We start from the raw sequence: 27,352 nt of genomic DNA, 5'->3' as shown, positions 1-27,352 counted from the left end.
ATATTCTTAAGTGAAATTAATAGTATACACACATGTAAATACCAAATAATTTCTCTGGTATGAAAAACTAAAAGTGTAAATAAGGACCAAAATATATAATGGATATTGTATAATAGGAAGAAAAGATCTGAAGGAGTAGGGGAAGTGGGAGGGGTAGGGGAAAGAAAAGAAGGGAAAGGAAAAAATATGAGAAAAGGAAAAAAATGGAAACAAAGGTTTTGTAAATAGGGAAGGGCGGAGGTGGTGAAGGGAGGGCAGGGAAATGGGGTAAAATAGGAACCAAGATACATCATGTAAGGGTACAAGACCCCAATGAGGAATGGAACTGTACTGTGCACCTGACATGCACCAATAAGCTCAATGAGGAAAAAACAGCCTCGACCTGGAGTCCTATAACCCAGCAGGAAGCCTGTAGTGATGAGACCCTCATACATACATGGGAACAAGAAAAGAAGTTGCTGTCCACAGTGTGGGGGACTTGTATATTGTGCATCCCTGGGGTCCTTCCAGCTGAAAAGTTTTGCCAGTGGCACCTGGGACATGAAAGGAAAGAAGAAAACAGGAAGATCTTAACTCATACTGGTTTGTTGTGTTGAATCTTAAGTGATGGTGGAGTTCATGTGTCTCCCTTTACCCAGGGAAGAGGCAGCCCAGGTACTGGACACAGCCATGGTAGCTGGAATTAAGAGATGGAGGTAGAAATGTGAAAATGGATGATAAAGCCAGTCCTGGTAGCGCATGCCTGTAATCCCAGCACTGGAGAGGCTGAGGCAGGAGGATCACTGCGAGCGAGCTCAAGGCCAGCCTGAATTATATAGTGAGACCCTGTCTCGGAAAAACAAAGGGGAAAAAAAAGACAGAAAAGAACAGATGATTCCACCTCACCCCACAAATAATGACTGCTATCAAGAAATCAAACAATGACAAATGTTGGCGGGGTTGTGGAGAAAGGAGGAACCCTTCTTTGTTGTTGGTGGGAGTGCAGACTGGTGCAACCACTATGGAAATCAATATGGAGATACCTCAAAGAATTGGGATTACAGGTTCCATTTGACCCAGACATCCTTCTGCTGGGTATCTTTCCAAAAGAATTAAAGAATCATACCACAGTGATATATGCACACCCATGGTTATAGCAGCACAGTTTGTAATAGCTAAAACTTGGAAACAGCCCATTTGCCCATCAGTTGGAGACTGGATAAAGAAGATGTGGTTTTTCTATAAAATAGAATACTACTCAGCCATAAAGAATGAGAAATTAGTCATTCCATAGGAAAATGGATACATATTGAGGATATACTACTAAGTGAAATAAATAAGGCACACGTGTAAATACCGAATAGTTTCTCTGGTGTGAATAAACTGTAATAGTACATAAGATCCTAATGAGATAACTGACATTGTGAAATGGGAAGAAAAGGGCTAAAGATGTAGGGAAAGTGGGAAGGGTAGGGGAAAGGTAATAAGGGAAAAGAAAAAATATGAGAAAATGAAACTGAAGTGTTTGTAAATGGGCAGGGGAGGAGGGGGTAAAGGGAGGGCAGGGACAAGGGGAAAAAATGAGAACCAAGACCTGTCATGTAAAGGTACAGGATCCCAGTAATGAATGTAATGGTACTGTATACGTAAACTGTACCAATAAACTCAATAAAAGAAAAAAAAAGGGAAAAGAACAGATGATGGTGTGAAAGGTTAAGTAGCGCAAACAGACAGATGGGAAAGTTGGCAGAAGCATTTTGCAACCTATGATGCAGAAGAACAGCTCAGTGACTTTCACGTAGAGCCCAGGAGAGGAACAAAGGAGATAAACTGCCCTTCAGTGGCAAGCACTTTACACTTAAAGAAAAAATCTCTCCATTTTAACCTGGTCAAGAGAGGGCGAGAGTGAAGGAGGGAAAGGATGCACCAGTAGAGCTTAAACTGCTATCATGGATTAGAAAAGCCAGATCTTGACTAAAAGAGAACAGTGAACCAAAGTATATTTTCTCTTAGGGTGGCTATTAGCAGTTTCCAAAGAAAAGATTTATCAATGAGCATATTGTAGCCATGCAGCCTGTCTCCAGTATCGAACTATTTAAATGGAGGCTATTTTAAGTAAGTGTGAAAAAGCCGTCGAAAGCCCTGTTTTTCAAACTTAGTGTACTGCTTTGTGAAAGACATTTCTTGAAACAGGGCACACATTAGCTTATGAATACATAATGGTGATAAGGCAGAGATATGAGGCAGCAGTTTCCTATCAAAGTGCCACGCTTGCCTAGATACTTAAATATTCCTCCTGGTCTTCATCAAAAGAATATTAATTTCTGTGCTCAAATATTGATCCGATATGAATGATGGTGTAATACAACATTACTAAGCATAAAGGAAAATCATTAAAGTCAATGACCTCAAATTAATCTTAGATTCTTCATATTTGTAACTTATATTTACTACTTGAATACTTCATAACATTTATTTTTTTTTTGGAGTCAGGGTCTTATAATATAGTTCAGGCTATACTTGAACATGGGCGATTTTCCTGCCTCAGGCTCCCAAATGCTGGGAGTACAGGCGCGTGCTACCATGTCCGGCTCTCATTTAATATCTTTACATGAGTCAAAATTTCAGGAATTCGGGAGCTCCTCCTTGAGTTGTAAGGTCTTTGTGGATGAGCTGTTTCTCTGGAGTTTGGAGAGTTCATTCTTTGGGCACTGTTTAACTGGGGGACACACTGGCTGCAGGTACAATGAGCATCAGAGTGAGCGACAGTGTCATTCAGTTAGGGTTGCACTGTTTCGATGGATTGAATGTAGCTAAAATGGATACCACTTTTTTAAAAAATAAATTCTGGATGTATGCTGCTTTAGATAAGTCAATCAAAAATCAACTTTTCTTCAGGTGGCATATTGGTAGTGAGAAGTGCATGGAATTCATAGCGCCCCTGTGGCTAAGTCTTTGAGATTCCCGGTCTAACTTTGGGATTCCACTGTGAACCCTCTCTTTTACTCCCTTGTTTGTGTTCTGTCATCTTAAAGGATTTCTAAAATTTTGCATCCAGTCTTCGGATGTGTAGAAGACTGTCACTCAAGTGGCATCTCAAATCATCAAGGCCACCAGATGTTTCCCCCTCCAAAGTAAGCCAGGGAACAAGAGTAATTTGAATATTTTGCATGCATTTACATAGGATGTCAAGAGTCCCTAACTCCAATTATGTAAAATAAAATGAATTAGTGCAACCTACTGCAAAGCCTGTATTCAAACTCAGCAAGGCAGGCAGTAAGAGCCTGGAAATACCTCACACTTTCCAAGAGCCAATTAGGTTGATTTCCTCTGGGAGCAGGAGAGTTAGGCAGAGGTGTTGCTTGGTGGCTTGAGCAAGCAGCACATGGTGAAATAGACACTCACCATTCCCTGTACGAGTCAGATTCACAGTTGAATCAGTCCAAGTTGCATTGTCCCGAGTGGCTGTGGTTTATGCTTTTTCCCAGTGGAAGTTGCGAGTGTGCACTTTTACTACACTGCAAACACTGTCTTGCTCTTTTTGTGCTCCAGTAAGGACCGAGTGGCGTTCCTTGTCCTTGCCCCTGTTTCTTCCTCCAGCTCTATGGGCCACCAGCAGGAGAGCCAGTGAGCCTTCCAACCTTCCTCTTTCCCGACAGACCGTACCTTGCCTGGAGAGCCCTCCTCTGCTCTCTGCCTTTAGATAGGCTCAGTGCCACCAGCGTGGTCACCTTTGCACACCTTGCACTTTGTGATCAGCTAGATCTTGTTTTAAGTTTCAATTTTTCTTAGGTGACCTTGGCCAGGTGGTTACCAGCCTTTAGGCTGGAATTTCTCATGCGTGTGTTGAAAAACAAGATGATCTCCCTATTAGCACTATTGTAAAGATTAAATATTACACTACTAAGTACCCCCAAACTTAATCATATATTGAAAAAACATTATTCTCCTTATCTGAGATGCAGTCCAGGTGTTAAGCAAATGGGAAGTCTCATTGTGGACTCCCTGCCTTGACAACGTCTCTCTCATGTCCCATATATTTGCTATTGAGTCCCCTTCCATGGCTGCTGATCTGCGGGAGATGGGAGCAGTGGCCAGAAGGAGGAAGCACAAAGGACAAGGAGCAAATGACTCAGAACTGTGGAAAACTCAGCAGCAAGCCAATACCTCATATCCCTCCACGGTGCAAAGTACTGAAGACTTTACTTCAGAGGAGCTGGAAGAATTGAGATAACCACTGCATCCATAACATCGAGTTTTAAAGAATCTCCACTTAGCGGAGGTTCTGCTTTGATTCCTTCTGAACTCTATCCTCTCTGGGAAGTACAGAATTGGGAGATAGAGTTGGGACTGTTGTTGGAAATAGGAGATGCCTGTGAATGCTATGTTAATGTGACACATGGGAAACCCTGGGGGAAACGGCGTATCTCATCTGGATTCCTCGGCAGTGTTCTAGTGCTGACCGCCTTGAGGTGGATGCCGCTTTAGGTGCATGGACGTCTATCTCAAAACGTTCCCTAATAATGCATGCATACATTATTAGGCAAGCTTTTTTACCCCATCTGTTCTGTACCATTTATTTCTAAACTGCTTGTGAAGTACGTAAGATAAACTTACTGGGTTGGGAGAGAAAAGAATTGAGCTTTTATTCATATTAACTCTATCTCATTTCCTTTCTTATTCATATAGGTTTGTTATCCATGCCGGAGTAGAGCATGTGTGTGATGTACAAATGCATCAACATACGTGAGGGACTTGATTTTTTTAGATGGAGATGAAGTGGATTAGGTGATGACTAAAACTCTCTTTCTTTTCCCAGACTGTGGTTTTGTTCCTGCCCCCCAAAGCTAACCCCAGCATGCTCAAAAGGAAGCAGAGTTCCAGGGTGGAAGCCCAGCCCGTTACCGACTTTGGTCCTGACGAATCTCTGTCAGACAATGCTGACATACTGTGGATTAACAAACCAGTGAGTTGCATTTTGAAGTCTGGGAAGCACGTGCTATAGAAGGGAACGTACCTTTTGGCTTTGAACTGTCTGTTTGAGCTGCAGTGAAATATGAGTGAGTCTCCAGAGTCTGGGAATCGTGAACAATTCAAAGGACAGAATGAGGTGCTGCTCTGAGCTCCTTGCTTAGGAAGATATGCCAGGTGGTCTGCTTCCCTCCCATACCCACTCTGGAATCTGTCCTTAGCACCAAAGTGAGGAAAGAATCCCACTTCCTAGACTGATCTGAGATGAGAAGACTATTGCTTTTTCCCCCCAATACTGAGGATGGAACCTACAACCTTTTCACTGAGCTATATCCTTGGCCATTCCTTTATTCTTTATTTGGAGACAAGGTCTCACTAAGTCACTAAATTACCCAGGCTGGGCCCAAACTTGCAGTCCTCCTGCCCCAACCTTCCAGAGTCCTGGCGTTATAGGACTTACCACTGCACCTGGTTGAGCAAGCTATTCTTAACCAAAGTCTTTTCCTTACCAGTCCTTTCCTCTCAATACGCATAATTCTGTGAGACACTGAGCACGTGTTTGGAATTAAAGGGCTTCTTCTGAGTTGCAAGCTTTGAGTCGATGTAAAGGCTGATGAGGTAGTGGATAGGGTCCGCAGAACTTTGTCACCTTTTCTGTCTAATTAAGTCCATGAGAACATGAGAGGAGGAGCTACCATGCCAGCAACCATTGCTTGTTAGGCAGGACAGCAGTCAGAACTACACAAGAATGGCCAACTCGTCAGTCTTGGAGCTCAGCTCTGCAGTACAAGGTAGGGGCAGCTTCCTTGCGCACCTCGGTGGTAACGCTGGTGCAGGCACAGATGCACCTGCTGCCTCCCTCATGGCCTCTTCCTTTCCCCCAGTCAGGTAACGGTGCTCTGCTGGCCTCCTTCCGTCCTTCCTCATCTTTCCTTCTGTAGTCTTCCCTCCAGATTACCTCCCCAAGCTGCTCTTATCTCTCTCTAAGATGCTGCTCCTGCTCTCATTTCCCCTCTGTTTTACAGCCACGGAAACATCCCCGGTCCTTCACTGCAGATAACCACACATGCTGCCTTCCGTTCACAACTGTCCTCGCAGGCTCTGGGCTGCAGCTGCACACTGCTGTCATGAGCCTCTGCAGCCCCTTCCTGCCCCCGCCTCTCCAGGCTGTCTGACTTGCACACATTGGTGTCCCTTCCTCGTACCCTGGCTCACAAGGCCTTGTCCTTACTTCTCTGATGGCTTGTATCCTCCTGCTCCTGGTAGGGTAGCCTGAGATTCAGCCCCTTCTCACCCAGCCCCACTCAGAATGAACCTCCTCTCTGTCCACACCCCCTACTTGTGTGTACACATGAGCTGTGCTCCAACACTAGAGCTACTGTTTAAAAAACTTTAAATTATTATAGTAAAAGTCACATCGCCATACCAACACCCCCCCAAAATAAGACCCCAAAACCTCCTCCTAGCTTTGAGGACACTTACACCATTGTTCTCACCACTCTCTGCAGCAGTTCTGAAAGCACTGTTTTGTAATTGTCTTTATGAGCTGTGATTAAAAACAAAAAATACAGTGAATGCAGCTGCCCAGTGCCATCCAACAGAAAGGCGGGGTTGTAAAAGCATTACAGTGGGCTCTCACCTTCTTCATTGACCAGATCTGTGACTGTGTGACTTCCAGCTCTTCCCCGAAGCCAAAATGACCATGAAAAGTAGACATTTTGAATCCATTCATGATGTGAAGATGGCCAGGGTGGCACAGCTAAAAGATAGTCACGAGAGAGAACTTCCAGAGCTGTTTCAGAAAGTGGAGACAGTGCTGGGAGAAGTGTGTTCAAAGCAAAAGGGAGTATTTTGAAGTTGATTAAAGGCACTGTATTTTTTATTGTAATACATTTTTTTAAAATTTAAATATCCACTGCGTTTTTTCATTACACCGCATAGATCCTCCACTCATGTTTAGAGAATTGAATGGAATAGAGAGTAAAGCACACTAAATTTTTCATGCTGTCTGCTCCATAAAGAAATTTCTGAGGACTGCCGAAAAAGGTAGTGTTATAAATGGAGCCTCAGAGGCACTAACTGTAATTATGAATACTTATGATTCTTTCTTCAAACTTAAAGCAGATTTGCTGGGGAAGAACCCATCTTTTGAAGCTCTTTTGGTAATTGGGTCCTTTATGTCGGAGGTCCAGATGGGACTAAATTCAAACACTGATATTTATTGAAGTGCTTCCAAATTGCATGAAAAGTACATCAACCTTTAAAGTAAATTGAATCCTAAGTACCTAATATGATATGGAATTACTGGCATTGTGTCTTTATGCAATTATAACCGCCAGGCAAATATTAAAATCCAGTCATTAGTCTACAAGTATCTGAATGTCCTTAAAATTCTGACAATCTTTTTCAATTTTTGTCTTAAGGACTTGCTAGCTTGCGTAGCTGCAGAATCTGTCTCCGAGACAGATTCTGTCTACTTTCTTTTCAAGTTGAGTGTAAAATCAACATGATCACATGTATATTGAAGATATTCACTAAGTAGCATTTGAACTATGTCTAAGAATTGTGTACTAAATTCATTAGTAACATTAATTGCATGTGTTTAGCACATAGATGTAGTTATTTTTCATCCTATTACTTTTCTTAGTAAAATATTATATGTGTGGCTATATGCCCTCTACATAGACACATATATAAAAACACATTTATTAGTTTCATTCTTCTTTTAGCATTAAGAAAAAATCTTTAGATAGTGTGCATATTGTTAGGTTTACACAGAAACTTCATTTTTTAGAAATGTAAGGAGATTCTGAGTTAAAAATAATTTCTCTACAATAAAGGGAAAATTCCACTTATTACCTTTTTTAAAATGTAGAATGAAGCTAGATTTTCAAAAATAACTTTCACACAAAGAGATTATCTCTGACACAATTAGAAACCAAATGCTGTGTGTGGGAAGTGTCACCTATCAGTTGATTTTGAAAGCATTTGTAAGCTCCTGTGATAGCTCATTGGATAGTAGGGATATTATAATAAGCAGAACATGGCCCTCAGTTCTAGGTGCTCATAGTACAAAAAGAGGAAAAGAGTTAACACCAGCTTTTCCAGGAGTAAATGCTGGCGCGGAATTTAATGGAACGTGAATTTCGCACAACGGGGCCCGATGCCCCGGAAGTTCCCGGAGCTTTGGAGTCGCTGAGCAGCTGTCAGTTTAGCTTTTGGCTCCTGTGAATGCGTGACCACAGGCGCGTCTCTCCTTCCCCAGTCTCTGCGCCATGTGGAAAATCAGCTGCTTTGAGAATCAAATGTTGCAAAAACGGGTGGAAATATTTAGCGCATCACGCAACCTCGGCAGGTGTTTGCGTCCCTCCTTCCCCCTTCTGTGCGGATGTCAGGAGTGTAGCCTCGGTTCTGGATTTTAAGCAGTGTGGCTCGGAAGGAAGTTCGGTCCCGGTCCCCCGTGCCCCGTAGTCACTCTGGGCCTTCCTTGCAGTGGGTCCACTCCTTGCTGCGCATCTGCGCCATCATCAGCGTGATCTCCGTGTGCATGAACACGCCCGTGACGTTCGAGCATTACCCACCTCTGCAGTATGTGGCCTTCGCCTTGGACACTTTGCTGATGTTTCTCTACACCGCAGAGATGATAGCCAAGATGCACATCCGGGGTATCGTCAAGGTGAGTGTTCCCATGCCGCCGAAATCGGAAACCAGATGCATTTGGAACATCTTAATCAGTTTAATATTTTCGCAGGGATTTCAGTAAAACGGAACGTCTTTTTATTTTACTCATGTTGAAATCTTGTGAAACTCCCATTGGTAAAAATATGTCACATGAGAATGTTTAGGGCCCAGATGTAGCTCAGTGGCACTGGGCCTGCCTCGCAAGCGCAAGGGCCTGAGTTCGGTCCCTGGTACCAAAACCCGAACAAAACATGTTTAAAGGATTAATGGATGTATTAGCTGTCCTCTTACTGAGACACAATATCGACACCCACAATTTGGAGGAGAGATTTCCTTCATGTCAAAAGTTTCAGGGAATTCAGTCCGTGGTTAGCAGGCTACAAGGTCTCTTGGTGGAACGATGTTTAGTTCATGGTGACCAAGAAGCGGAGCAGGATAATAGCACCGGACTGGAAGGAGCCAGGGACTGTGCATGCTGCCCAAAGTCGTGCCTCCATGACCCCCCACTCCATCCCCAGAAATGTGCCTGTCTAATCCCCTAGGTGGCTCTCGAGGCAGTTAAATTGACATGATTAGGCTTACTTACCTCTCTGAAGTCTTGGAACATCTGGAAAGGAAGCAGGTGGGCGAAGTGTGGGCTTCATGGAGTGCAGAGGAAGGTTTAGCAGGTCACCTAGGGCTGAACCCATGACCTGGCACAGCTGCTTGGTCCAGAACACGCGCGCAAATTCTTATTGATTGATGGAATGTGGAGTGTTTTATGATAAAGTTAGAGTGTGATGATACTCAGTAAGATATCATCAACTGAGGCATTTTGAAAAATACAAAAGGATAAAGAAAAACGATATGAGTAATTCTGAGACTATAAGGAAAAGAATGTGTAGTTGACACCAGTGAGAAACAAAAATAAGTCAAAACTTTTACATAAAAGGAAAGAGAAAGGAAACAGAATATTTCTGTCACAGGATATCTCTTCCTTTGGTATCACTAAGCTTCATTGAAATTAAAAGTCCCTAACCCACTCAGGACCCCTCCTGTCACTCAGGAGCAACTCCTATTCCACAATAAATTTTCCTACACTTAAAAAAAATTTTTTTTTAAGTCCATAGATGACGCTATCCTAAAGTTTTCTAAATTGCCCTTCTCTTGGTACTGGGGATCAAACTTGGGACCTTGCACTTAGGAGGCGGGCAGCAGCACCACCACTGAGCTAAATCCCCAGCCTAAATTGTGCCCATTTGAGGTGACAGCAGGGTAATGACACAGCATCCTGGGCTTTAGAATTTAACAAATGATAGATTTGACTCAAAGCCTGGCTCTTACTCACTGTTGTGTCAATGTCTCAAGTCAGGAAATTGCCAGAGGAAAGTGTTTTGCTCGGTATAAGGACTTTGACAATGCAGTGATACTTGCTTCACAGTTATTAGTCAATTTTGTTGCTTCCCTACATCTATGATACATTGGGTGCTATCCTTAAAATAGAGTGACCACAGACAATGTATTCCTGCGCTCCTTTTAAAGCTTTTATAGCAGGATTTTATTCTACTTTTTTACCATAGAACTTCAAAGTTTAAATGAAAATAGACTGCAGGGTTAATGAATCTTAACATTAACAATGACCAGCATTTGGCTAGTTTTGTTTTATTTTGAAGCAACTCTGAGAAATCAAGTCATTTAAGAAATAGATCTTTATGCATTGGAAAGGAAGCAAAATTTTCTTTGCTTTTTAATGTAAAGACTATTCTTATATATAGAAGAATTAACAAAAATTCCTTGACGTGGGCTAATACTCACCCCATGTTTGTTTTATCCCCTTGTCACAAGTATTACTTTTTACAATGAGTTTATTTGAATCAGAACTCGAGATTCACGTAGTGTATTTGAGTCTTTTTAAACGTCATTTTAAATCTATTAAATCTCAGGCCTGTTCATTCTGCAAAATATTTTTCGATGTCATTGATCCATTTGGATAAGTGCGTCTTTTATCCCCTGGAATATTCTGCACTCTAGATTGGCTGATTGCTTCCTGGTGATTTCATTTAAAACTATTTTAAACTCCACCTTCCCTGAACTATCTTGACTAGCAGCATACACAACTGGCTCTTTTCTCCTACATGTTCAACACAAAAATGCCTAGGTGTTTGTTAATCTGATGGGTGGGAAATAATAAATGCAATCCCTGTAATTTTAATTTGCTTTTCCCTTTGGGGAATAAGGTTGGGCCCAACTGTGTTTATTCAAGAGCCATTTTAAGTCCTTTTTAATTCAAATTCTGAGTGTTCTGTAAGTGCTGGAAGTATTAGCCTCTGTTATAGAAGTTATAATTTCTTGTTAAAGTTTCCCCTTGTCTTGGGGTTGCTCATTGTTAAGTGTGCCATGCAGAAGTCTTCATGTCCAACTTATGGGCAGACTTTCTGTTCTGCTGAGCCTGCTTTTGTGGTTGAGCGGACTGTTGTGCAGTTTTCCACATGTAGATCTTCCTTATCAATTTTATGCTTGTGTGTTCATGTGTTCTCTTTTCGTTGCCTAGATAAGTTTTTATCTGCAATTGTATATTCCAAATTATGGTTATTTTAAGCAAAAACTATTGATTTCTCTTTGTTAATATTATGTACTGCTTCTTTAGTAGATTAACTACAACCCTGCACTATTTATAGCAGTCTTTCCATTAATCCTTTTGATATCTTTAGATCACTTATCCAAAGCAGAAGAAATGCTTGTCTCTTTCTAGTTGTCATTCCCCTATATTTTTCTTATATTTAATTGGATTAGCTAATATTGCTGATAAAGTTATAAATGGTGTTAGAGGCATGAACATGTTTGTTTCATTCCTGGTTTACACAAAGCAACTCTAGGATTTTTTTCATTGAGCAATTTTAAGGATTTGAGCTTGAAGTATCTATACCTTTATCAGGTTAAGTAAATAAGCATTAATTCCAATTTTTCAGAGTTGTATCTGGGATAGCTTTTTTAATTTTTCCATTATTTTTCTCCTTTTGTAATAAATTTCCTAATACTGAGTTATTCTTACATTCTTGGAGGAAATCTCACTAGAAAGTGATACATTTTTATTCTTACATATATTTACTTTCATACAGTTTCAGTGTGCTATTTGATTATATTTTTATTATTTTCTTAATTTTAAATTCTGTAGAATATTTTTTAGGTTTTACTATTAGATTTCTTTGTGTGTGCATATGTGTGTGTGTGTGTGTGTGTGTGTGTGCGTAAGTAAGTACTTTGATAATCTAAAATAATCTGGATACACAGGATGTTTTTAACTTTCAATTTAGGCATAAATATCATCTGAAGTCATCTGATTCTGGTACCGTTTGATTTGGTTCACTTTGCTGTATTTCCTATTTTTTAGTGGAATTTGGTCTACTTAATCTCCTTTGATCTAACAGTCTGTTTAATGAAGTGTATTTACCTAGGAAACTATCCGATATTTTGTCTGTTTAATTTATTAACATAAGATTGCTTTTAAGTAACAATTTTAATTTCCTGTTTGAGTATCATGTGTTATTTTAATCTGAGTTTTTTTATTAAATTTCCGACTATTGTTGTTTTCTTCCATTTGCTTATATTAGCTAGTTGATTGCTTATTGTTACTTATTTTTTAAAAAACATTTATTTTTCTAGCTCATTAATTTTTGCTTTTATGTTTATTAATTTATTTCTTGTATTTATGTTGATCTTCTAGCTTTTTGTGCTTCTCATATTCCTATTTCTCAAAATTCTTAGATGTGCTGCTTCATTGTTTTGGGGGTAAAATGCTGCTGCTGATTCTGATGATGATGACATTTGTTTCCTTCTATGTGGTTTGATTTTTCCTACTAAATACTGAAAGAATCTCTTTATTGGTAAAGTCTGTAGTCCTATGAGAATACATTTTTTGTTGACATTGTTTACTGAGTACATCATGTGATGTTTATTTCATTCTATTCTGTGGTGTTCTTCAGGATTGTTTTATTGTCCACTTACCCTGGGACCTATCTCAGTCTTTCAGTTCCATCGTTTTCTTTAAATATGGCTCTACTGCTGGGGATTTGGCTTGGTGGTTCCGCTGCCTGCCTCACAAGCACAAGGTCCCAAGTCCAATCCCCAGTACAAATTAATACATACATACATACATACGTACATACAAACATAGGGCTCCACTGATTTTTACCTGTTCTGTTTTCCACTTCCCCCACTGTATTTGCTATGCTGTCTCTTTTTCCTTCTACTTTATTCCTCTTTCCAAAATGGTCTTTCCATTCTTTTTAAATTTCATGAACACTTTGTTTTTTTTTTCAAGTGTCAACTGTTATTATTTTTGTGTTTTTCTATTTCTAGTTTTTAATACTTTTATATTCATTTCTTTGGCTTATTTTGTTATATTCTACTATGATTTTCATCTTTTATGGGTTTTTTTATGTTTGCATGTTTGTGCATTATTTGAATCATTTATATACCAATGATCATTGATATATAAATAATTATAATACATTTGTAAGGACTGGATCATCACTCCTTGTAACTCTATATGAGGTTAACTTCTGCATTAGAATGGCTTCCATTGGCACTCAGTGTGAGCTGTCCCTTCACTGTAGTTACCTTGACATAAAAGCTGGTTTCTCTGTTACCTACTACCACTAGACCTCTGCTTCCTCTAGACTAGTAGATCTCCCAGTTAATCCTGCACTGGCCCCACAGTGCCTGCTGAACCCATCGTGGACTCTACTTCAGGAGTTATTTGTCAGCCTGGTCTCTGGTCTCCTTTCAGGAGCTTTCGTTGGTGCTCTTAGATCAGGGATTTCGTGGCCTCGCATCTTTCAGAAAAGCCTTGGTGACATTTGTCATTGTTGTTTCCTTGCTTCTGCTTTACTTTCGCATGTAGTTTGTGGCCTGCTCAGTTGCAGTTCTACAAGCCTAGCCATTTAGTCTCAGTTCCCTTTTCTCACATTTCCGCTCAGTGTTCTTCTTGTATTCACTGGTAATTTCTATGTTACGCAGTTCTGTTGGTTCCAGGGGAGTAAGCTCACCATGGCCTCAACAGAAGGGTTTCAGGAAGATCCCCAAAGTCTCTAGGTCTCCCACAAGGTTGCTGCCTGTTTTCTCTAAGCACTGGATTTAGTTTTGTTCACAGAACCAGTTGCTATCTCAGGAGGAGGTCTTGGTCTTTGGAGTTGGTCTTTGGAGAATGCTAAACTACGGTTTGTGCATTTGTTACTTAACTCCCCTGGGCATTGGATGGGCCCATTTTCCATGCTGTGACCCACCAGGGGGCCCTGGATGTCCCTGTCACTTGCTAGGTTGGTCATCTAGATTCTGGCAGCCTCCACGCTTGCAGTGAAAGAGCTAATACTTGGGACAGAGTGCTTTGTGATTGAAGTCACCATGTGTTGTCTTTTTTAAGATTTCAATTTGAATGAAACAAATATATGACATTTGCCTGGAATAAAACTCTGTTTCTTAGTCATTTAATAAAGCGAGACATGGATTTCACATCACAAAAATGACACTAGGAACCACTCTTAACTATCACAGTCTAACAATAAAAAGCAGAGGTGGATATGATACATAAATTACATATTCATTGCAAGGGAACAGAGCACTGAATGACATTTTAATGATTTAAATATTAGAAGCTGAATCAATAATTAAAGGAGGAAAATTAGTCATATGTGGTGGTGCACATCTGTAATTCCAGCATGCTGAGATCCTGAGGCAGGAGGATCCCAAGTTGAAGCCCAGCCTGGGTGACTTTACTGGTGAGACCTCTCACAAAATAAAAAATTAAAAGGGCTGGGGAAGCAGCCCTGCATGAAGGCCATGGGTTCAATCTCCGGCACTGAAGAAAAAGAAAACTGTATTTATGATTTATGCCCAAATTGTTTTCAAAATGGTATAAATTAGCCATTTCCAGTATTGTTTTAATTCCCATCAACAGAGAGGCAGCTATTTCCTGAAAACTAAAAATTTTCTTATTTTGAATCTGTAAGAATTAAAACTGTAAATTTGATATAGTTTTTTTGTTCTGTTTTTTTATTCTGGAATAATTGGATTAATGTTGGTAGAAATTAAACTAGTACAAGTATTAGGAAAATCAATATGGACAGTCCTAAAAAAATGTAAAAATAGAAACTCCATTTCACCCCACTATACCTCTTTTGAGTATTTCCCCAAAAGAGTTAAAAATACCATGTTACAATGATCGATGCAAACCCATGTGTATAGCAGCACAATTCATAACAGCTAAATCTTGAAGGTGACCTATCTGTTCATCAACAGATTGAGGAATGAAAATTGTATATATATGCATTGGAGTACTTGTCAGCCACAAAAGAGGATCATTTGATTCATTTGGGTGCACTTTATTTTACATAATTTTAACAGAAATTAATCCGACGTAGAAGGATAAATACACACAGTTTATCTTATACGAGCAACCCAAAGTATAAATAATTTAAAGAGCAAAAGAAAAGACCCATGATAGGAAATAGGACAGTGGACTTTGTGGAGAGGGGCATGGGATCTGGGAATGGGCGAAGACGGGAGGGAGGGGAAGAGAAAGGGAAATCAAAGGGATCCAGATGGGATGCCTCTGCGTACTGATTTCCCACGATGAAGGAATATATTTCTGTATGATAAACAGTACTAATAAAACAGGAATACTTGAACTAAGTACAAAAGTAGTAAGGACGTTAGTAATATTGCCTTGTTCACATTGTCTTGAAGTAGCACATTAAAACTACGCTATTAAAACTGGTAATCAGTGTTTAATACTAAGCCAGGCGTGTTGGTGTCAGCCTGTAATCCCAGCACCCTGGAGGCTGAGGCAGGAGGATCACTGTGAGTTCAAGACCAGCCTGGGCTAAATAGTGAGTTCCAGGTCAGTTTCAACTTCATAGTGAGACCCTGTCTAAAATAAATAAATGAATGAATAAATAAATAAAACCAATATTGTTTATACTTTTTCTACCTGAATGCATTTGCCCAGAGCTCTGCTCTCACCTCTCACCCAGTATTTAGACTCTTGGTCCAGAGTGATTTGCAAATACTTGCTGTGTGTTCACTCAGTGGACGTGAGCTTGTGTGGGCACGTACGTACACTCATGGGCCTTGTGAGTATTTGTGTTTTGTGTCATAATCACCAGGCAACTCTTCTCTTAATAAGTGTTCACATTGCTCGGAACAGAATTGTACAAATATTAAATTTCTAATATGCATTGACTTGCACCCGACGTATTTCCACGGATCAATGAGTGAGGAGCAGCTGCTTTTCTGTGTCTTCCGTGTGCATGTGACATTGATGCACTTACTTACGAGGGATGCGGGCATGTGCTCTTTTCATTTTTTTTTTTTTTAATTTTCATGAGTAAGTGTAGTAACTCAGAAATTATTTTTAAAATTTGTTTTATTTTATTTTTTTAAAAATCTTCTTTTGAGAAAGCCTTATGTAGTTGCTCAGAGTGATCCTCCTGCCTTATCCTCTCAGCAGTCACCAGCCTGTACCACCCCATCCAGTCTCATAATAAATCATTTATGGAAGAAAAACAATGCATGACTGCCCATCTGTAGGTCTTTAAAATTATTCCTACCTGTCTTGGCAATATTATTATAACACCTAATATTATCCAACCTCAGAAGTTTTACGTTTCAAAAGCAAAGCACTGAAACTATGATGTCTTAGAATTTCCCACTAGTTTCACTGACCTAATACTTTGCCAAATGTATTAAAATAATGTATAAATATATTTCAGATATTTAAAATGTTAAGATAATTAAGACATAATTATATTTTAGTGTAAGACTTATGTTCTTAAGCCCAAGTTTCCATGTTTTCCTGTAGTCATTCAGCAGCCATTTGTTGAGCAGTTACAATGAATTCATCATTGTCCCAGGAAAAAGGAAAGGGATGAAGCCGAGCAAATCCCCTGCCCCAGAGAGAAACTTACCTACTTAGTTTCCACTTCCATTTTCCACACCCACAGTGTTCTGAAATCATGTGGAATAGCACATTGTCAGAAGTTAGGCACTGATACCCACTGACTTAAATTGGAAGACTAATAATGTTTTAGGTCAATGCCAACCAGTTTCACCACATATTACTGCCTCGCTCTCTGACAGCTGGATAGCAGTGAACCAACCTGTTTCTACAAATAAAAAGCATTCAAAACACTCACCACTCCGCTATTTGAAGGTACTGCAGTGGATATTCTGTATGCACCCAACAAAAATGGAACGTGAGCTGGGAGGGGCAGTGCACATCTCTACTCCCAGCCACCTGAGAGACGAGACAAGAGGCTCACTAGTTTGAGGCTGCCCTTGGCAACCTAGTGGGCTCCTTTCTCAAAATTAATAAAAGTTAAAAAAATAAAGCCGAGGGTGTAGCTCAGTGGAAGAGAGCTTGGGTAGGATGCGCCGGCTCTAGGTTCAATTCCCAGGAATGTCAAACTAAATAAGCAAGTAAACAAGGTGATAACATAATATGCTAATTCACTGGATTACCCTATTTCAGAGTTGTTTATTTCATTCATTGACCAAAGATGCACAGATCCTTAAATAATACTATAAAAACTTCTAATTACTCTTTTACTGTAAAATTAAAGATGGGCATCGACGGATCTGTTACAAGGTGCATCCTAAATTCAGAAACACTGAATTGTGTTGGGACAGGGAGCACATGTGTCAGACCTGACAGATCCGGTAAGATGGACCTGGGCTGCTTATCTCTAGTCTCCGGTCCTGTGAGAGGGAGAGGAGAGGAAGGCAGTGACATTCTGGTGTTTAATAGTTAAGCAGGTCAAAGCTGGCAGCACAAGATTTAGCCCAAAAGAACCAAGGTACACCTGCATTTCAGTGTACCCTTGGCATGATTCATGGATAATTTAAATGTTACACATTGGCACAGTTGTGGATTCATTAGAGTGGCTCTTCTAGTTTCATAGTAATTTGGGGGCAAATATTGGTGGAGAGGAGTAAACGAATCAATGTTTGATGGATTTGAATAAAAGCTGGGGGGCAGGAATAAAAAGAGAGAGAAATCTGCCGGGGATATCAGAGAAGTCACAAAGGAAGGTGACGGAGATGTAAAGTCTCGAAAGTTGAGCAAGGTGGTGTGTCAGGGCACAGGGACAGGAGGAAACGATTTCACAGAGAAAGGGGTGCACTGAGATGAGCCGTGCATGGGGAGCAGCTGGAGGGGCCCCAGATGCTTCTTGAAGGGCTGGCGTGTCTCACGTGACTTCATTCACAGACTGTGGTCTGTAAAGATGTTTTAAGAATTTCCCATATTTTGCAAGTTTTCGCATGCTTGAAGGGTCTGTCAACGAATTCCTCTTCCCCAACAACTTGTTTCTATTTGCCTCCCCACGACTCCCTTTCCTAGTGGCATGGGGCTCACCACATCGCTGGAGGCAAAGTAAACCATGATGATATCCGTCGTATTGCAGACTCTGAATTTTTCCAACGATTCTCACTTGTCTATTTTTCATCTGCCAGTAGACCTGGGTTAAGGTAGTATGTATCCTTTGAGCTCAGTTAAAGTGATAAATAATAACACTGAGACACAGTGACAGATGGGCTCTGGGAACTCGGGACAATAAATGACGCTCTTGTGAAGCCAAACCAGTGCATATCCTTCTGTGACTGCAGAATGTATTCTTACAAATCTGTTTGGTTTCTCTGCTTCTTCGATACTTTCAAGGCGCTTGAAGTTTCTTCCTTATGCTGGATAATTGATTGGCGACCTCCAACTGTTTACTTTTTCTGCAAAGTGACAGTCAGCTCTTGAATACCTCATCTGCTCAGCCTCCAGGGTGTTGATTTCTGCCTAGACCTCATGCTCTCTCCACCCTTCATTTTCTATTGATACAACAAACAAATTAAAACCTTCCTTTCATATTTGAGGAGTTAGAATGTCTAAAGTACCACTAGGCATTCTTCAATTTATTTTTTATAAATATTATAATCAGGGCATTAATGCAGCGAGATTTTAGACAACCTGGACATACTTATATATGGAACCATGGCAACATTAAATTGATTGTGGTAAGTCCTTTGAAAATGAAAATTGAAAAAGAGATTTGCTAAGTGTCAATCCAAGAGTGATATCCAAGATTAGATTTCAGAGTACCAGACATCAAAGTCTATATGCTATATATTAAACATTTTTTAAAATGTCTTTAGCCTAATAATTAGTGACAGTGATTAATATGATAGTAATTTTGATTCCCACCAGTCAGTTCCATTTACAATTTCATTATAGAGCACAACTTATATAAACCATGCCCCTGTTAGTGTCTGTTTGCATGGAGTGTTCACCTGTGCTTAGCCTAAGCGTACTAACCCAGGAACTACCCAAAAGTCATCTCCGAATCTTATCTGTGGTTTTTCATGATCGTATAGGAGGAGTATTAACTTTGTGATTTTCACTTGAAAGTTATTATATCTTTCCCTCCTTTCCAAAAGGGCTATTTTTCTTTTTAGAAGCAATATCAGTACCTTCAATCAGTGACGGGTGGCTGCCGTCACCAGGCATACTAATTGGCTTCTTGCTGAGCACATAAACACTACAGAAGCTCTGTCTAGGATGTGACTCATGTGCTCATGAGATCATTCATCTGATACATACTGAATGTCAGGTGGCAGGTGCTGAAACCACAGCCCTCATTTATCTTAAAGTCCCAAGGCATTACTAATCTTTAGAAAAAACTCAAACACTTACCATGGGAGATAGACTTTTTCTTTTTAGATGCAACGTGAAAGAGTAAATTCAAAGAAGATGGAGGTAGGAAGCCCGAACGTCACCATGAGGTCTGATTCATGCAGCAATCGCTAGAGATGACTATAGACCATTCTGTGAGTAGCCAACATGAGCAAATGGTGGATACCGCCTGGGTGGCAGGAGGTGGTCAGAGTAGGCAGTGGTCACATTGGAACTGAGAGTGAAATTTTTAGGAAGACAGAGAATAAAGAATGAAGAATAGTAAGAGAAACAGGTTTTTAAAAAAAAGGATGACAAAACACTGGTGTTACTGGTCTTTGGGTCTCAGTTCACTAAAAACCTGCTTAATGAAGGTTTTCAGGAATACTGAAGGACCCTTAGACTCATGAGCCAACAAATAGTGTTAAAAATGATGTCTGGTGGATTATTTCCCAAGTTAACTGGGAAGGTCAAAAGCTCTAGGGCCAGGGATGTAGCTCAGCAGTTTGGTGGCCTGCCTTGCAGACGCAAAAACCCAAGTTCAATCCCCGGTACCAAAAAAAAAAAAAAAAAAAAAAAAAAAAAAAAAAAAAAAAAAAAAAAAAAAAAAAAAAAAAAAAGCAAACTCTAATTGACCGGTGCACAACAGCTAGTGTGGTGGGCATTTTGGGGACAGGTAAATATACTATGACTCTCTGGAAAGTCTACCAAAGAAAACATCTTGTAACTAGTATTATTTAACTCAAAAAAATAGTTTTGTCTCATCTCTGGTCATGGTGGCACACATGTAATCTCAACACTGTGGGAGGCTGAGAGAGTAGTTTTAGAAGTTCGAGCCCTGCCTGGGCAACTTAGTGAATTAGCAAGATCCTGTCTATAAATAAAGAAATGTAAATACAAAAAAAGAAGGGCTCAGTGCAAAGGCTCTGGGTTTAATTCCCAACACTGAAAAAAAATTTAAAAACCCAAACTCTCTGCTATATAATACAAGATTTGCTATGTCAGTTTTCACACCATGAGGTCATTTGAAATTGTCATGTCTGTGTGCTTTTGTGACCACCGCGAGGGTTTCTGAACAGACTTAATCCATCCTTTTGTATAGTTTGAAATGGACTGTGGGTCAGCGTTACATCAGTTTCCTTAGCTGATAAATTAGGACTGAGGACATAAAAGTCAGCCATTAACCTTCTGAATTTATAAGGTCTGGAGTTTTTAATCTGATTCTATTTTTGGCAAATGAAGTAGTTTTTGTTAAGGCTAAAATAGTCACCACTTAAAAATTTTACTTCTGAAAATCTCCTTGAAGACATTCATGTCATAGGCATTAATCAAATAATACATAAGAATACATAGTGAAAAATATGTCTCTCTTCCACTTCAGGCTCCTGGCAATTCCTACTCTGCCAGGAAAATATCATTGTTTATCTTCACTGATGTTACATTCTAAGTAAGCCTCATTATAAGGACAAACTCTCCTCCTATATCTTATGTTCATTCATTCTTTTAATTCATTAACAAAGCAAATGATGAGCAGGAAAGAAGGTTAGTTATACTGTCATTACATAGAACATTTTTAATGATAAAAAATAATTATTAATACTGTTTAGGAAAAATACCAAATGAACTCATCTTATCTGTGCCTCTACACCCAGTGATCTCTAGCTGTTTCTTGCTTAACATTTACTCATTAACTGGTGTGATTTTTTGAATAGTTCTGTCCTGAGTCCCATTAAATTTCAGTTTTCATTTTGGGGATTCTTTACCTTGTTTTTAAACAGTTATAACTGTGTCTAGTTCTTAAAATCCAGGTCAAGGGGTATTTTTCTCTTCTGATCTGAAGTAAAAGGCACATGTGTGTGTTTAGCGTCTGGCAGTTTGAAAATACACACTCATGGACACATAAAATAATGCATGTGTTACATTTTGTTTAATTAATTGAGAACGTACACTACATGAGGGCAGATACTTGCTTTTCACTCCTGAGTCACTAGTTTACACTTCCCAGATGACAGAGGTGTCCAATGCCTGGCATAAATGAGTGAAACCCAAGCACAACTTTAAATGCTTTATAACCCATTATTCTGTTGGACGTTAATTACAATGAGGCTCAGAGAAAATCCCTTTTAATACTGGCTACATTGTATTTATTTAGATTATAGCTCATTTGTATTTTCAAGTCGTGGCACAATACAAGGTAAATGCTATGCTGGTAGAAGGTGCTCTGTGAGGTTTCAAAAGCAACTCTAATATGCGTGAGTCATTTGCTTTATATTTAGTAAGTGCGTATGTGTTTATGTGTACACATAACCTGCAGCATGCTAAGGTGCAGTTTTTCTTTCTGGGTATAAATTATATCATGATCATGACAGTTAATTTAATATCCTTATTGTCCTCCTGTCACCTAGAGCCAAGCCTCAAAATTCGCTTGCAAAATAACTCTTTTGGGAGTTTTCTCAAGCCCATGAGTCAACAAGTATGGTTCATTTTCTTGCCACTGGTAAAATTTTTCACACGTTTATTTGGGAAGTAGCACTACTTTCTCTAAACTCTACATAGACTAAATCCTCCTACTTCCTCACCATATTTATAACTTTATTATAAATCATTCTGTCTTGTGTATTATCTGGGTTTGTTCATATCTGTTTCTCTACCAGGTTGTTGTTGGATGTGGTGGTGGTGGTGGTTGTGTGTGCAAGTGTGTGTGTGTTTTCTAGGCATTCCTTAAACATCTTATGTAAAGCATGTTTATTAAGGGGAGATTATATCTCATATCTCAGCCTGAAGTTACCTGAGACAACTTTGAGTATTTTCTTATTTTGTTAATTTTGTGAACAACATAATTGTTTCTAGAAACTTTTCAAGGCAATTTTTTGATAACCTACTCGGTAGTAAAGGTGACAGGCTATAGGAATTATTTTATTTTCATAAATATTCTGAATTATGCTTTATTTTAGTTGTTTGCATTGTTCAATTTTTATTTTCTTGGTGGGTTCAATCAGGAGTAGTACTGTTATCTGTAACCAAACTGATAATGAGTTAACATGGATGATATCAAGCTAGTAATTTTCTGAGAAATGGGTGGGGGATTTAGCTCAGTGGTTCTGCCACCTGCCTCACCAGTGCAAAGGCCAGAGTTCGATCCCTGGTACCAAAAAAAATTTCTGAGAAAGTCATATAGAAAGTAAAGAGTTCCTATTTAAAGTTGCCAATTCACATTTTAGTATATGTGCTGCTGCAGTGAGCACCAAAGTTGGCAATTCTAACCTCTTGATATTCTCTGTTGTTATTCCATAGGAAAATTCTTTTCTAAAATTCTCATTTTAATAAAATGCTTCTTACATCATTAGATTCCCTGCTTTAAAATGAAGTGCTAGGTCTTTGTCTTTCTTTCACATGCATAAACCCATGACAGTTAAAGTCAACATGTATTTTCCTTGCAATTTAAGACAAATTTCTTCTTGACTTTTACTTAGCTTGATGTGGATTTGTGGTTAGTTTTCCCACCATTAGTGGCTGATGGGGCAGTTTGAAAGGATGCATGTCCATTTCTGGTAGGAATGAGCTGGGGCAGGGCCTACACAGCCCTGGACAAATCAACTCACTTACATGACTGAATACGCTTTAGAACAGCTAAGTAAATCCATATTCCAGTCTATACTGGTCAGCACAAATAATACGTTGCAGTTATAAGTCCTGTAATATAGTGTTTATTCCTTAAGGGGTAGCAGTTGTGTGGCTGAGAAAACAAACTGCATTTACTTTTCATGAATTAAAAATTTTATACTCAGCCGGACATCGTGGTGCACGCTTGTAATCCCAGCACTTGGGAGGCCAAGGATGGAGGATTGCAGTGAGCTTGAGGCCAACCTGGGAGACATAGTTCAGGGCCAGCCTGGACTGCAAAGCAAGACCCTGTCTCAAAAATAAAAAAAAAAAAAAAATAAAAAAAAAAAAAAAAAGAAATACGCGGGCGTGGCGGTGCACTCCTGTAATCCCAGCACTCGGGAGGCTGAGGCAGGAGGATCACTGTGAGTTTGAGACCAACCTGGGCTATGTAGTGAGTTCCAGTTCGGTATCAATTACATAGTGAGACCCTGTCTCAAAAAAAAAAAAAAAAAAAAAAAAAAAAAATTTTTTTTTTTTTTTTACACTCAAAGAAAGACCGAAATGTATGATAGATATTGTGAAATAGGAAGAAAATGCTCAAAAGAGAAGGAAAGCTGGGGAGGGGAACAGGAAGGAAGGGAAAAGAAAAAAATGGGAAAAGGAAGAATGGAAACAAAGCTTCTGTAAATTAGGAAGAAGGAAGGTTAGAGGAAGGGACAGAGAATGGGAAGAAAAGAAGCAGCAGATACGTCGTGCACAGGTACAGATTCCCTCTGACGAATGTGAGGAGTGTATCTGAAATGCACCAACAAACTCAACTAAAGACGTGTTTACACACAAAGTTCTGAAGTTTATTTGTCTTCAAAATAATGCCATTTAAAGTGCCATATAAAAGTGTTTGTTCTATTATGATACAGAAATTGTGCATGAGTTTTGACTGTTCCGTCCATAGAAGGTTTGCAGAAAGCGTACTTATTTTTTCTGATAATCCTTGTGAAATTTATTTTTAGGGGGATAGTTCCTATGTGAAAGATCGCTGGTGTGTTTTTGATGGATTCATGGTCTTTTGTCTTTGGGTTTCTTTGGTGTTACAGGTAAATATTTTTAAGTCACTTTTTCTAAACTGGGCATTATTTGCATTGAAAATTTAAATACAAATATTAAAAAATGTCTATCAAATGTGATTATATGATCAAATATGATCAAATGATTTCCTAAATGTATGATTACCTTAAATGTGTATTTGTAAAGAAAGTCTAATCTAATTGTAATATTTTAATTATTGCTTGTAATACTTGTGAATTATTTCTCAATATGAAATTAAAATACTGGAAGTAATTATTTCTTTTAAAAAATATAAAAATGCTCATTAGAGAAAAGTATATGGGGAGATATTTCTGCATTTTTTAAATAGAAAATTGAATTTAAAAATTAAAGGCCTACACTTTTACATTACTAAATCCTCATTAAAAGCGACTAAGTAAATTAATATTTAGGTATACACGGGTCAATGTAAAATACCACATTTCAAATATAAATACTTCATTATAAGAAATGGGAAACATTAAAAAGGCTTAAAGGAGAGATTTTTATTGGAAAATAGTAAAATTTAGTTCTATACATTCTTGTATGTCTATACATTTAAGGTTACTATTTTATTTCTATCTAATTTGGTTTAATTTGTTTTTATTTTATTTTGGTAAGAACAGAACATGAGTCTCACCTTTGAAACACAATTTTTGGTGTACAATACATTATTATTATAGGTAAAAAAGGTGGGTTCAGATTTCTAGGGCTTGTGCATCTATTCTTCATTAAATATTTAAAAGACTCACGGTTCACCTTGCCGACACTATAGTGTTTATGCATAAATTGTCCTGCCTTATTTGTAAAAAACTCACCTCTAACAATATCACATATTAATTTGACCTTTTCCATGTAATAACTATTACGTTAGACATTTTCTAATTATTACTTTGTTAGTGAATGGTACAGTTTTTTATGTTTTATAATATTTTAACACTTTCTCAGTAACTTTATTTCTAGATATTAAAAAATTTCCACCCAAGAACATTATTAGTGAGGAAGACTTAGTCTATATTCTAACTTAGTACTTGCTTTCATAATGGAGATTGTGCCTTGATGTCTTAGCTAGGAAATGAATAAATTAATGACACTCTCAGTAGTATTTGTGTCCCTTAAGGTATTTACGGATTTGAAATGCACTCAAAATTAATTTTGGTGGAAAGTAATAATGTAGGACTATTCAAGATTCAGGGTGCACTGTTTGCTGCTATCTGTGTACTCCATGACTATAAGCGATGCTAAGGGAAATCTAAATTTGTTTATCTGTCCCGTAATTTACAGGTATTTGAAATTGCCGATATAGTTGATCAGATGTCACCTTGGGGCATGTTACGGATCCCACGCCCATTAATTATGATCCGGGCTTTCCGGATTTATTTCCGATTTGAACTACCAAGGACCAGAATTACAAATATTTTAAAGTAAGCACTGCTGTTATTTAAGTTAGGGGGGAGAATTTATAACATTTGTTGCTAGTTTTATTCATTTTTCCTACTTTTCTACCCTAGGCGGTCAGGAGAACAAATATGGAGTGTTTCGATTTTCCTGATATTCTTTCTACTTCTTTATGGAATTTTAGGAGTTCAGATGTTTGGAACATTTACCTACCACTGTGTAGTGAATGACACAAAACCAGGGTAAGTTCATCTATAGGCTGCATTTTAAGATAGACCATAAACAAGGGCATTTCTGCAACCTTTGTGATCAAAGTTTTGATAATAGTGTTTATATAATCTATGTTCTATAGTCTTTAATTGTTCTGTATTGTTTTGTCCAATTTTTTAGCCAAGAGTTCATGAAAACCCAGATAGAAAAATGTAATCTTGTGGGGAAACAGATTAAGCAAATGCATAGTTGTACATTTAAAAACCTTTCCCAGTTTGGCCAAATGGGGAATTATTCTAAAACTGCCAAATTGTATAATATACTGACACTATATACTAACAGTTTATATTATTGTAACTCTGTACATCTCCCTAAATATATTTTTTTATAGCATCACTCTGAGATAAAACTCTACCATTTGGTGTATTCGTGTATTGTAGGACTGATGGGTTCGATACTATAAATCTTTATAAGTTTATGTATCTGCATAGACTTTGATTACCAATTAGAAATTGATTAGGTGGGAACCTGCCTCTCCTATTTGGCTGATCACAACGAGTGGAGTGATGGGAAGTGAGTGGATAGCCAACATCTGGTCATGCATGAGCCAGTGTACATGTCCCTAGTCGTACATGTCCCTTATGTGTTGATAGGAAATCAGAGTTTGGGAGGCCCTGCATAACCCCGGGGTGCAAGACATGTGTCAGGAATGGAGCAGTAAAACTGATTTAACACCTTGTGTTCAGATCTTTGGGCAGGAATTGATTAGTTTACAAATGAAGCACTAATTGACAAATAACAGAAAGGGAAAACAAATCTCAATTTAGATCCTAGAAAGTAAATTTACTATATTTTATTAAATTCAAGAGGAGATTGCAAGCAGCCATTTGTCTGTTGTTAATGTATTAATATCCATTTATAAATCCATCATGTCTATAAAGAGTAATGCATTTTAAAGACATTGAAACTATTACTTTGTGTTTTCTGCACTTGAAGGATTATTTCCATATTGTGTATGTACTTGTATATGTGAAAATTAGCTAAACCACCCAAAGTGAGTATTCTTATGAGTATGGATATCATGATAACCTTGGGTTAGTTCCGAGGGTTTGTGTTGTGTGAAGTGGGATAAATGATTCATTTCATTCCACTGTGAAGCAGATATTGTAATGGGGCATACTTAGGGAGTCAGCAGGAAGTTGAAATGAGGGACTGGATATAGAGACGCAAGAAAGGTGACAGGCACAGAGGAAAGACCCTCAATATGTGCTAGTTGTTATCAATCATTTGGTTGTCATAAACATTTTATATATGTGTGTGTGTGTGTGTGTGTGTGCGCTGAGATAATGCTTCTAAGAGTATCTCCAGATGAGAAACAGCGTAGTAAAAGAAAAAATGGATAAAATAGACCACATTTACACTCATAAGAATGGGAAAAAAAACATGTATGAATAATGAATGGAAATACTATTTCACAAATTAAGTAAGTAAATTAATTCTGAGTTTATTTCAAATTTATCATGACCACCGAATCATTAGTTCCTCTCAACAAAAATATTAAGAATTGTGATTCTTACTTATGCAAATAGAGATGTATATTATGTGACTTGAACTCATTGTGTAATATGTTAATTGTTTGCTGTCCCTGTATCCTCAAAGAATGTCCACCCTACAAGGATGATCACACACACACACACACGCACATGCACGAGGTTCTCATAACATAAATGA

At 38.6% G+C, this 27,352-nt stretch overlaps 1 protein-coding gene across 3 annotated transcripts in view; it reads left to right on the top strand.

The window, feature by feature from the left end:
* Nucleotides 1-27,352, top strand: part of Nalcn (sodium leak channel, non-selective) — a 320,341-nt gene that overhangs the window by 12,346 nt on the left and 280,643 nt on the right. For 2 of the 3 annotated variants that reach the window (XM_010604620.3, XM_010604618.3), the window contains exons 2-6: nt 4,799-4,945; nt 8,444-8,626; nt 23,941-24,024; nt 25,298-25,437; nt 25,525-25,653. In XM_010604620.3, coding sequence (XP_010602922.1) covers nt 4,838-4,945; nt 8,444-8,626; nt 23,941-24,024; nt 25,298-25,437; nt 25,525-25,653 — 644 coding nt within the window. In that variant the 5' untranslated portion in view covers nt 4,799-4,837. Of the gene's footprint in view, nt 1-4,798; nt 4,946-8,443; nt 8,627-23,940; nt 24,025-25,297; nt 25,438-25,524; nt 25,654-27,352 lie in introns of those variants that run through there. The other variant, XM_019204611.2, reaches the window with a different exon arrangement.

Source organism: Fukomys damarensis, unplaced genomic scaffold (genome assembly GCF_012274545.1).
Source record: "Fukomys damarensis isolate Sample0158 unplaced genomic scaffold, DMR_v1.0_HiC HiC_scaffold_6, whole genome shotgun sequence".
NCBI classification, from domain to species: Eukaryota; Metazoa; Chordata; class Mammalia; order Rodentia; family Bathyergidae; genus Fukomys; species Fukomys damarensis.
Note: the sequence above shows the minus strand (reverse complement) of the source record. Positions and strands in the feature narration are given on the sequence as shown.